Raw genomic sequence first — 11,663 nt, forward strand, 5'->3', positions numbered from 1 at the left:
TAAGCATGACATTTTAACTCCGACTCCATCGCAGCCAACACTGACTTCCAGACCCAAAACCCTCCACTCCTCTGCGCTCATTGGCCATCTTCTAAGTCACTCTACCCCTAATCTACTGCTCCAGCTCAAAGGAATTTCCCCCCTCCCATCCCATCTCCTAGGGGATATTATCTCCAGGGAAAATAAGTAGGTGAAAAGTCAAACGTCCCTTTCCAGATGCCTCCGCTTCTCCTTCTTATGTCAGCACTAGAGTCCTATGTTGGAGAAGGGCGGTATAGAAATTTAAACAAATAAAATAAATAAATAAATAAATGCAGCTTGAAGTGCTGACACCAGGTGAGTTGGGTGACAGCTTGCGTGCCCGGAAAGATGGCTCTGCGTGCTACCTCGGGCACACTTGCCATAGATGTTGAGTGTCAAATGATAAGCTCCGTTTATCATCTGCTCCATAAACCCCCGGTTTCCCCCCCTCCTTGTGTCTCATCCATCACCTTGTATCACCGTGTATATAGTCCTAATCACAACACACCCCCTTCCACCGTGATCTGTTCCTATCTGCCGTAGGAAAAGCTTCCAGAATCGGGCGGTAAATTGGGGTCCCCTGTCAGAGATAATTCGCTTGGGTACACCGTATATGCTGTATACGGTGTTCGCCATCACAGCCCTATACCATTTCAGACAAGTGACTGTCCAGTCTCTTCTTTAAAACCGCCAGTGATGGAGCACCCATAACTTCTGAAGGCAACTTCTGTCCCACTGGTTTATTGTCCTCACTGTTAGAAAGTTTCTCCTTAATTCCAGGTGTCTGGATTTAGTGGATCCTGTTTGGGTTGTCAATTTGATTTGGAGGAATAAGGGAGCAGACTTTTCTATGAATTCTTTAAAAAAAAAAAACTAAAACAATTGTTCTTACATTGAGTTGGAAGCAACTGCTTCAATCTCACAAACCAGACTAAATCAACCATCTGTTTTAGGAGATTCAAAACAGGAAGGAAGCAGGGGTGAAATTCAGCCGGTTCCTACCGGATCGCACGATATGGTAGGGCCGAATGGACAAAGCCTTGCCCGCCCACGCGGACATCACAATGTCCCTTTTTTGTGACGATTTTCGGCCTCTGTGCATGCACAGAAGGCTTTGAGGCGCGCGCACGCTTGCAAACCGTTAGGGAAGGTAAGTGAATTTCACCCCTGGGAAGGAAGGTTTCTGTGCCAAATTAAATCCATTGATCGCATTTGATATTTTTGTGGGGTTTTTTTTTCTAAATTGAGTAGTTGGTAGCTTAACATTTATGTCTCACCTGTGCAGATGACGGGAACACCTATGGAAAAAGTTACAAGCTTGCTTTTCACGCTCAAAGAAAACCCCGGCTTGCTCTTCGGATCAAGGAAGTGGATGAATTTGGTAACTACAGTTCACCCCATTATAAAGGAACGGCCTTGTTTTACAAAGTGGCAAAAGATGCTGCACTCAACCACGTAGAATCTCTTCCGCTAGAAGATCACGAACAAGATTCCCTCCTGTGCAAGCTGGCTCTGACTTTGCCAAAGGTGAGCTGTTTCCTAACATGAGGGTGTTATAATCTGTAGTAATATTCCAGAGGTGGGTTTCAGCAGGTTCTGACCAGTTCTGGAGAACCGGCAGCGGAAATTTTGAGTAGTTCGGAGAACCGGTAGTAAAAATTCAGACTGGCCCCACCACCATCTATTCTCTGCCTCCGGAGTCCCAGCTGATTGGGAGGAAATGGGGATTTTGCAGTATCTTTCCCCTGCCACGCCCACCAAACCACGCCCACCAAGCCATGCCATGCCCACCAAGCCATGCCACGCCCACAAGCCACGCCCACAGAACCAGTAGTAAAAAAATTTGAAACCCACCACTGTAATATTCCCTAGCGGCAGTGGTGGGATTCAAAAATTTTTACTACGGGTTCTGTGTGTGTTTCTTGGTGGGTGTGGCAGGGGAAGGATACTGTAAAATCCCCATTTCTTCCCGATCAGCTGGAACTCAGGAGGCAGAGAATAGATGGGGGCGGGGCCAGTCAGAGGTGGTACTTACCGGTTCTCTGAACTACTCAAAATTTCCACTATCGGTTCTGGAGAACTGGTCAGAACCTGCTGAAACCCACCTGTGCCTAGTTGCATCCCATAATGTCTCCACCAGTAATCAGCACTCATTAACTCCAAGGTCAACTTCAGACCAACAATCAAGTAAGCAATACCTCAATCAAGAAACTGTCAAAGAACCATCAGCAAACAGCCCGACCAAAGAATCCCTAAGACCTCCCCCACCCACACAGACAGGCAAGTCCCCAGAATATAAACTGACAGCAAACAGCAGTCCTTACTAGCACTGATAATGTTACCGAGTTGGGTCATGAAACATCTGTAAGAAAAGAAGCAGGCTCAGAGAGCACCAAGGGCACCTCAGCTACTGTTTAATTTAGGCTGCAAAAGTCTGGCTTGAAATCTATTTTATTGGGAAGGCCAGGCTGTTATTTATTCTTTGAAGAGTTTTTGGGAAGTTAAGAGGACTTCAGTCCTGATCACGTAATTAAATGACACAGTTAATCAAAAAGGGAAAGGAAGGGAAGGGAAGGAAAGGGAAGGAAAAATAGGAAACGGAAGGGAAGAAAAGGGAAGGGAAGGAAGAAAAGAGGAAGGGAAGGGAAGGAAAAATAGCAAAAGGAAGGGAAGGGGAAAGGAAAGGAAAGGAAAGGAAAGGAAAGGGAAAATAGGGAAGGGAAGGAAGGGAAGGGAAGGAAAAATAGGGAAGGGAAGGGAAGGAAGAAAAGAGGTAGGGAAGGGAAGGAAAAATAGCAAAAGGGAGGGAAGGGGAAAGGAAAGGAAAGGAAGGGAAGGGAAGGAAAGGAAAGGAAGGGAAGGGAAGGGAAGGGAAGGGAGAGGGAAGGGAAGGGAAGGGAGAGGGAAAGGAGAGGGAGAGGGAGAGGGGAAGGGAAGGAGAGGGAAGGGAGAGACAAGGAAAGGAAAGGAAAGGAAAGGAAGGGAAGGGAAGGGAAGGGAAGGGAGAGGGAAGGGAAGGGAAGGGAAGGGAGAGGGAAAGGAGAGGGAGAGGCAGAGGGAGAGGGAGAGGGAGAAGGAGAGGGAGAGGGAGAGGGGAAGGGAAGGAGAGGGAAGGGAGAGACAAAGGAAAAGAAAGGAAGGAAAGGAAAGGAAGGGAAGGGAAGGGAAGGGAGAGGGAAAGGAGAGGGAGAGGCAGAGGGAGAGGGAGAGGGAGAAGGAGAGGGAGAGGGAGAGGGGAAGGGAAGGAGAGGGAAGGGAGAGACAAAGGAAAGGAAAGGAAAGGAAAGGAAAGGAAAGGAAAGGAAAGGAAAGGAAAGGAAAGAAGGAAAGGAAAAGAAAGGCTACTTTCATCCATTTCATACAAGTCTGGGGATTTGATAGAATCCCCCTGCAGAGACCTCTCTCTGGTTCATTTAATAACCCCCAGTAATATTTCTTTTTCTTTTCATAACTTCCACCTTAACAGAAGGAGAAACTGATCAGCCGCCCACAAAGCACAAAGAGAATCTCAACAGATATATCAGGTAACGTTTGATACCCCCCCAAAGGGCATCCAGTTCAACCCTATACATTTAAGAGCCTCACAGCACTAGGGAGTTCCAATAAAGGAGAATATTTGTAGCTCAGGGTTGAAATGAGGCGTCCTTAGTGCTCACTGAGCTTGGTGGTTTTCTTGCAGACGTTTCCTTTCCCAAACTAGGTAACATCATCAGTCCACCAATGACGTTACTTACCATAGTTTTGATATTCAAATGTCTGCAAGACAACAACCAAGCTCAGAGAGCACTAAAGATTCCTCATTTAGGGGGCTTTAGATGGTGGATTTTTAATATTGTAAGCCGTCCAGTGACTAGATGATCTACAACCGTGATGATGAATCTATGGCACGCGTGCCAGAGGTGGCATGCAGAATCCTCCCTGTGGGCACGCAGGCTGTCTCCAGCTGCTCTTCTGGTTCCAGCAAGTGCATTCGCACTGGCCAGCTAGTCTTTGGGGGCTGGAGCGCTGGAAAATGGCTTCATAACAGCCTGAAAAACAGCCTGAAAAAAAGCCCCAAAATGGCCTGAAAAATGGCCTGAAAAACAGTCCAATAAACAGTCCAAAAAATGGCCTGAAAAACGGCCTGAAAATGGCCAGAAAAATGGCCTGAAAAACAGCCCAAAAATGGCTTGAAAATGGCCTGAAAAACAGTCCGAAAAACAGTCCGAAAAACAGCCCAAAAATGGCCTGAAAATGGCCTGAAAAACAGTCCAAAAAACGGCCTGAAAACCGGCCTGAAAATGGTCGGAAAACCGGCCTGAAAAACAGCCCAAAAATGGCTTGAAAATGGCCTGAAAAACAGTCCGAAAAACAGCCCAAAAACAGCCCGAAAATGGCCTGAAAATGGCCTGAAAAATGGCCTGAAAAACAGTCCGAAACACAGCCCAAAAATGGCCTGAAAATGACCTGAAAAACAGTCTGAAAAACAGCCCAAAAATGGCCTGAAAAACGGCCTGAAAAACAGTCGGAAAAACAGTCTGAAAAACGGCCGGAAAAACAGCCGGAAAAACAGTCGGAAAAACAGCCCCAAAATGGCCTGAAAATGGCCTGAAAAACAGCCTGAAAAACAGTCCAAAAAACAGTCTGAAAAACAGCCCAAAAATGGCCTGAAAAACAGTCTGAAAAACGGCCTGAAAAACAGTCGGAAAAACAGTCGGAAAAACAGCCCCAAAATGGCCTGAAAATGGCCTGAAAAACAGTCCAAAAACAGTCTGAAAAACAGCCCAAAAATGGCCTGAAAATGGCCTGAAAAATGGCCTGAAAAACAGTCCGAAAAACAGTCTGAAAAACAGCCCCCAAACAGCCCAAAAATGGCCTGAAAAACAGTCCGAAAAACAGCCCAAAAATGGCCTGAAAATGACCTGAAAAACAGTCTGAAAAACAGCCCAAAAATGGCCTGAAAAACGGCCTGAAAAACAGTCGGAAAAACAGTCTGAAAAACAGCCCCAAAACAGCCCAAAAATGGCCTGAAAAACAGCCTGAAAAACAGTCTGAAAAACGGCCTGAAAAACAGCCGGAAAAACAGTCGGAAAAACAGCCCCAAAATGGCCTGAAAATGGCCTGAAAAATGGCCTGAAAAACAGTCCAAAAAACAGCCTGAAAAACAGCCCAAAAATGGCCTGAAAATGGCCTGAAAAATGGCCTGAAAAACAGTCCGAAAAACAGTCTGAAAAACAGCCCCAAAACAGCCCCAAAATGGCCTGAAAAACAGTCTGAAAAACAGCCCAAAAACAGCCCAAAAATAGCCTGAAAAACAGCCCAAAAATGGCCTGAAAAACGGCGTGAAAAACAGTCCAAAAAACAGTCTGAAAAACAGCCCAAAAATGGCCTGAAAAACAGTCTGAAAAACAGCCCAAAAATAGCCCAAAAATAGCCTGAAAAATGGCCTGAAAATGGCCTGAAAAACAGCCTGAAAAACAGTCCAAAAAACAGTCTGAAAAACAGCCCAAAAATGGCCTGAAAATGGCCTGAAAAACAGCCTGAAAAACAGTCCGAAAAACAGTCTGAAAAACAGCCCAAAAATGGCCTGAAAATCGTCCGGACAGGCCCTCCTACAAATTCTCTTTGCAGTTCAGAAATGTTTAGAAGCTATCAGTCAATCCATACAAGCAATAAGAGAAAAAGCTTTCCCCCATTCCAGTCTGCAAAGGATTGATAAGCCTTTGTTGGAAGAAATGTCCAGCTGGGTTCAATTCCAAGTGGGGAGAAAGATACTGGAAACATGGAGACTGCTTGGAAAGTTGGTTTAATGGTGGACAGGACCACATGGTTTGAAGTCCTGGGTAAGGGTGAGAGAGATTTATACCCTCTCTTGGACCCTGCCTTGCAGCTTCCTGTTCCTGTGTAAGGAATGCACTCTGTGTCAGGATTCCGACAGATGCCCTAATTAAATCGTGAGCTTCAATTAGGTCAAGTCAAGCTTCAAAAGAAATCCAATTATTTATTAGGAGCTTCATGTCCGCACGTTCCAATTGAAGCCAATTCTGACCCCACGTAATTTACAACCCAGGCATAACCCTGTTTCCCCCTTCCTGCTCCAGGGTGTGTCATCAGTCACATTCGCCAATGGAGCAATTTTGCGGGTTGTAGAGATTGCTCCCCTCCGCCCACTGTGGGTAACCCTGGGAGACAGCCTTTAGAGATATGTCTGGAATGTGCTTTTGTTTTTTGGCTACCATGCTGCTTCGCCGGTTTTCCCATCCCCCTTGCCTATAGCAACTGGAGAGCAGATCAGGGATGCTTTGTGAGTTGACACTCTGATTGGTTGTCAGTCTCCCAGGCCTGGTTGAACCTTGCTGGGTGATGATGTAATGAAGGGGCTTTGGGCAATTCCTATTATGGCTTAATGGCTTTGTCCTGGTTTGGATCTTGAGTGAGGGCTAATCCTATTATGTCCTGAGAGCCATGTCTTTTGTGTTGTAGATAAGTTGGCCCAGCCTTTGTCTTGTAGATAGGTTGGCACCAAAATATCTGCTTGCGGGGAGAGGAGCTGAGGCTCTGAGTTTGTCATTAAAAACATGCTTCTCCTTTAGGGAAAATATAATATTCTGCCTTTTTAATATTTCCAATTTAGTGTTGGAAGAAATATCCTTCTGGGTTCAGTTCCAAGTGGGGAAAAAGACACTGGATTCATGGAAGTTGCTTGGAAAGAAGGTTTATTGATGAACAGGATCACATGCCTTGGAGATCCTGGGCAAAAAGGGAAGAGATGCTGAGAGTCCCTGGGTTTTATACCCTCTCTGGCTTTGAACTTCCTGGGGCACAGGAAGAGTATCCTGACTGGTTGCTGTCAGAGGTCATGGCTAGCTTTGTAGGTTGTCTGTGTGCTAAGTTTGGTTGAATCTTGTTGGGTGATGCAATGAAGGGCAATTAAATGGCTCTGCCTGAAGGAGGTGGATCTTTGTTATGTAGAATGGACTGGCTCAAACCTTAATGGCCCTTTAACAAAGTGGGGGGCGGGGGGCTGAGTTTCTGCCTCCCTTTTAGGGGAAATATTCTGCCCTTTTAATATTTCCTAAAATATTTCATTTTCCTAGGAGAGGGCTGGGTGCTAACTTCCTACACCTTATCACCATTTTCAAAGAGAGAAAAATAGATCAATTTTTTAAAAAAAACCAAAGTAACTATGTTAGTTAACAAGTATAAGAATGCAACAAAATCCATGTCATGTGCCCTGTGTCTTCAGTGATTATTATTATTATTATTGGTTAATTTTTAGTGAGATTCACAGCCTTTGAGGCTGGTTAATAGCTCAGAAGCTCGAGTCCTAACCAAGGACCTAGGAACTGTTAAGGTATCGTCGGAGGATGTAAGCTGTTCCGAGTAAGGTGGTTTTTTGTAGAGTCAAAATGTTCAAGTCCGGCAAATTTAGAATTTCTAAATAGCAGGGTAGCCCTTTGGGTATTGCTCCAAGGGCTCCAATTACAATCGGGACAACACACGATTTCTTTTTCCACAGTCGCTCAACTTCAATTTGCAAGTCCCGGTACTTTGTGATTTTTTTCTTGCTGCTTATCTTCAATCCGTGCATCACCAGGTATTGCAATGTCAATGAACCATACTTTTTTCTTTTCAACTATTGTTATGTCAGGTGTGTTGTGGACCAAGTGCCTGTCAGTCTGAATCCTAAAGTCCCACAAGATCTTGAGTTTCTCATTCTCTAAAACTTTCTCAACCTGATGTTCCCAGTGGTTTTTTGCTGTACTCAAATCCAAACTTCTGGCACAATTTCCAGTGAATGATCTTAGCAACGCGGTCATGGCGTTGTAGGTAGTCAGTTTGTGAAATTTTGCTGCACCCACTGATCAGGTGGTCGACTGTCTCATCTTTCTCATTGCAGAGGCAGCATTTGCTGTTGGTGGTAACATGTTGAATTTTTGCCTTATATATGTGTGTGTGTGTGTGTGTGTGTGTGTGTGTGTGTGTGTGTGTGTGTGTAGTTAATAGTTAATAGTTAATAATAGTTACATAGACAAATATATATATATATATATATATATATATATATATATATTGCCTTATATATTATTATTATTATTATTATTATTATTATTATTATTATTAATTGCATTCAATTCCATTTCTTTATAAATATTCTGACTAGCAGAGGTCATGTGGGACAACTTGCTGTACTGGTTGTCGGAAGAGCTGTCGGAAGAGAATGCCCACTTTCTCGCCCAATACCTGCCTCTCCACCGAAGCACTCTTCAGTTCATTAGACTGAAGTGTCCTGATAACCTCACCCAGCAGATCTACGAGCTTCTGTGTTTCTGGAGACGGAGTCTTCCCAGGTCCGCTGACAAGCTCAAGCTTCTCTCTCGCTACCTCTGCAAAATTGGCCGGAATGATCTGGCTCAACATCTCCAGTTCCAGTGGACCAACCAAAACGTCATGAAGAAAATTCATCGGTAGGGAGGGATGCAATTGTAGGATTGAAGTACTGTATTTTTCGGACTATAAGACGCACCTAAATTTAGAAGAGGAAAACAACAACAAAAAGCTTTTGGCCTCCGCACACTCCATTTTGGGTCTTTTTTTGGGGCCTTTTATCGGCCCGGCTTTGAGACTTTTTTCAGCCCAGTTTCGAGACTTTTTTTGGCTTTTTTAAATCTGTTTTTTCCAAAAAAAAATGGACCAAAAAAAGCCTTGAAAACGGGCCAAAAAAGCCTCAAAACAGGTCAAAAAGGCCTTGAAAATGGGCTGAAAAAGGCCTTGAAAATGGGCTGAAAAAGGCCTTGAAAATGGGCTGAAAAAGGCCTTGAAAATGGGCTGGGAAAAAGGCCTCAAAAATGGGCTGAAAAAAGCCCCCAAAATGGGCCAAAAAAAGGCCGGAAAAAGGCCCAAAAATGGGGCATGAGGAGGCCAAAAAACAGCCAGCAGGTGGGTGGGGCTTCGGCAATATTCGGTCTATAAATCGCAGAGACATTTTCACCCCCTTTTGGGAAACAAAAAAGTGAGTCTTATAGTCCGAAAAATACGGTAAATGTCAGGTCTCCGTAGGGGCAAAGAAGGAAGTATTCTTGAATGTTCTTCCTAAGTGGATTTGGGAGTGGAGGGACAAGTCAGGGTTAAAATGGAAGCTCTTTCAGGAGGTGAATCAACATGTGGAGATTCTGCTGGTGTAGCTTTATAATAAAATAGAATTAGATTATCGGGTTGTGTTTCCTGTCTGGTCTACCTGACATCAATCTCGCTAGTCTGAAAGTACAATTCCCCTGTTGTTGCCTTTACAACCCGAGAATGTAGAGATGATCCCTCTTGACCTTCTTGTTCCACCCATTATATAGCTGTGGGCTCTTCTCTCTCTTATCTAATCTTCCCTAGATAGCATCTCTTAGTCAGGTCTTCCAAGGTCATTCTCATTGTCGTGCCCCAGCATATAACTTTTATATATTGCTGTTGCTCTCTAGCCCCATCTAGTGGCTGGAGGGACAAATATGCCCCAACAGACGATCTTTAATATACTGTTGTTTCTCTCTAGCCCCATCTAGTGGCCAGAGAGACACATACCAAATATATTATTTAAAGCTAACCCCACCCCATTACCCATCAGCCCGCACTCTCAAAACAACTGCATGCTGGGAAGCCAGACTCCATTTCTTTCAGCATTTGAAGAAGGCAGAAGCACAAAGAACAATCCATCTTAATCCGTGGCACGTGGTCATCCAAGGACAAGCCCACATCCCACACACAGAGCATCGCTGGTGAAATTTAAATTCCTGGTATTAATTAATTGTTATGTTCAGCAGTAACTCAATACTGCCTATCTTGTATTTGGTTCTCACTATATGTATCCCTGTTTTCCCCAGTTTCACCCTGTTCTTTCAATAAAGCATTCAGATCTATGCACATGGTCTGTTTTATTGGAGATAAGGTGGGATTAGCTGCATATCGAGCTGCACACAGACTAACGTGTAATGGGGACAAATCACCCATATACCATTTAAATGTCTCCCTGACTCTTCATGTGTCAATGGCTGGAGAATCTTCTGCCTTGTCTTCTTGCAGATGTTATTTAGAAGATAGTGTTTCCTGGACTTGGTTAAGAGCCGAGGTGGCGCAGTGGTTAGAGTGCAGTACTGCAGCTACTTCAGCTGACTGCTAGTTCAGCAGATCAGCGGATCAAATCTCACCGGCTCAAGGTTGACTCAGCCTTCCATCCTTCCGAGGTGGGTAAAAGGAGGACCCAGATTGTTAGGGGGCAATATGCTATTTAGTATACTGTCTTTGGTGTAAGCTGCCCAGAGTCCTTGGAGAGTGGGCGGCATAGAAATATGACTAATAAAATAAAATAAATAAATAAAAGCACATGTCGCTAAGTCCATTGTCCCATCCTTGAGTTAGAAAATGAGTTTCACTTTTCCTTAAGCTATTCTTAAGGCCATGGAGATAGAGGGGGGAGATGTACAGTATTTAAACAAATACCACATTTTCCTGAAAATAAGACCCTGTCTTATACTTTTTTGAACCCTGAAATAAGTGCTTGGCCTTATTTTCAAGGAGGTCTTATTATTTTAGGGCGCATGGAGCAAGACGGGGCTACTCTTGCCATCTTACCTGATTTCCAGCTCTGTCTCCCTAACTCTAACCAGAGGAAATGGCGGGGACCAGCTGCTCATGCGTTTAAATATTTTCAGGGAGGACTTATTTTGGGGGAGGACTTATTTTCGGGGGGCGCTTATTTTAGCACATGAGCTCAAAAGCCTGATTGGGCATATTATTTGGGGAGGTCTTATTTTCGGAGAAACAGGGTACATGTCAAAGGACTGACTGAGTTCAAAATATTATGTCAGTTATAACTCTCTTATGAACAAAAACATTCTGGAGCATACATTCCCTGAAAGAGCAGTCACCATTTTTTTTCCACGTGGGGATAAATGATATTTCTCTGAGCCATTAACAATGAAGCCTTAGCTTTCTTTTTATAAACATAATCCTCTTTCTTGTATAATGTAATAACTTCAAATAGATCCATGGGGGGAAGGGTTTCCTGACTGCCCAGAAACCAAGGATAAGTCAACACGATAGACTCCATGTTTTATTTAGAATGCAATCCCAAAGGTGCTTTTTCAGGAGGCAACTGGACTTTCTTGGATTTTGTTTTCTTTGAAGATGTTTCGCTTCCCCTTCAAGAAGCTTCTTCAGCTCTGACTGGATGGTGGGGAATGGAAAGATTTATAGTCATTTGCTAAGACGCTGAGCTTGTCGATAGAAAGGTCGGCAGTTCAGCGGTTCGAATCCCTAGCGCTGCATAACGGGGTGAGCTCCCATTACTTGTCCCAGCTTCTGCCAACCTAGCAGTTCGAAAGCAGGTAAAAAATGCAAGTAGAAAAATAGGCACCACCTTTGGTGGGAAGGTAACAGCTTTCCATGCGCCTTTGGTGTTTAGTCATGCCAGCCACATGACCATGGAGACGTCTTCGGACAGCGCTGGCTCTTTGGCTTTGAAACGGAGATGAGCACCGCCCCCTAGAGTCGGGAACGACTAGTACGCATGTACAAAGGGAACGTTTACCTTCTGTCTGCAACTTTTCTGGAAATCCACTCGTACTCCCACACCATTTGAAAGGGGTTCATCCCAAATGGCATAGCTAAAAGTCTAT

General features: G+C 44.3%; 1 protein-coding gene across 5 annotated transcripts in view; it reads left to right on the top strand.

The window, feature by feature from the left end:
- DTHD1 (death domain containing 1) overlaps positions 1-9,903 on the top strand; it is a 54,403-nt gene extending 44,500 nt beyond the window's left edge. For 4 of the 5 annotated variants that reach the window (XM_087874960.1, XM_087874959.1, XM_087874957.1 and 1 more), the window contains 3 exons: positions 1,307-1,548; positions 3,488-3,545; positions 8,168-9,903. In XM_087874960.1, the coding sequence (XP_087731086.1) occupies positions 1,307-1,548; positions 3,488-3,545; positions 8,168-8,472 (605 nt within the window). In that variant the 3' untranslated portion in view covers positions 8,473-9,903. Of the gene's footprint in view, positions 1-1,306; positions 1,549-2,185; positions 2,339-3,487; positions 3,546-8,167 lie in introns of those variants that run through there. The other variant, XM_087874958.1, reaches the window with a different exon arrangement.
- The last annotated feature ends 1,760 nt before the right edge of the window (positions 9,904-11,663 follow it).

The sequence above is a fragment of the Pantherophis guttatus genome, chromosome 8, assembly GCF_059756535.1.
Source record: "Pantherophis guttatus breed Tessera chromosome 8, ASM5975653v1, whole genome shotgun sequence".
In the NCBI taxonomy this organism is placed as follows: domain Eukaryota; kingdom Metazoa; phylum Chordata; class Lepidosauria; order Squamata; family Colubridae; genus Pantherophis; species Pantherophis guttatus.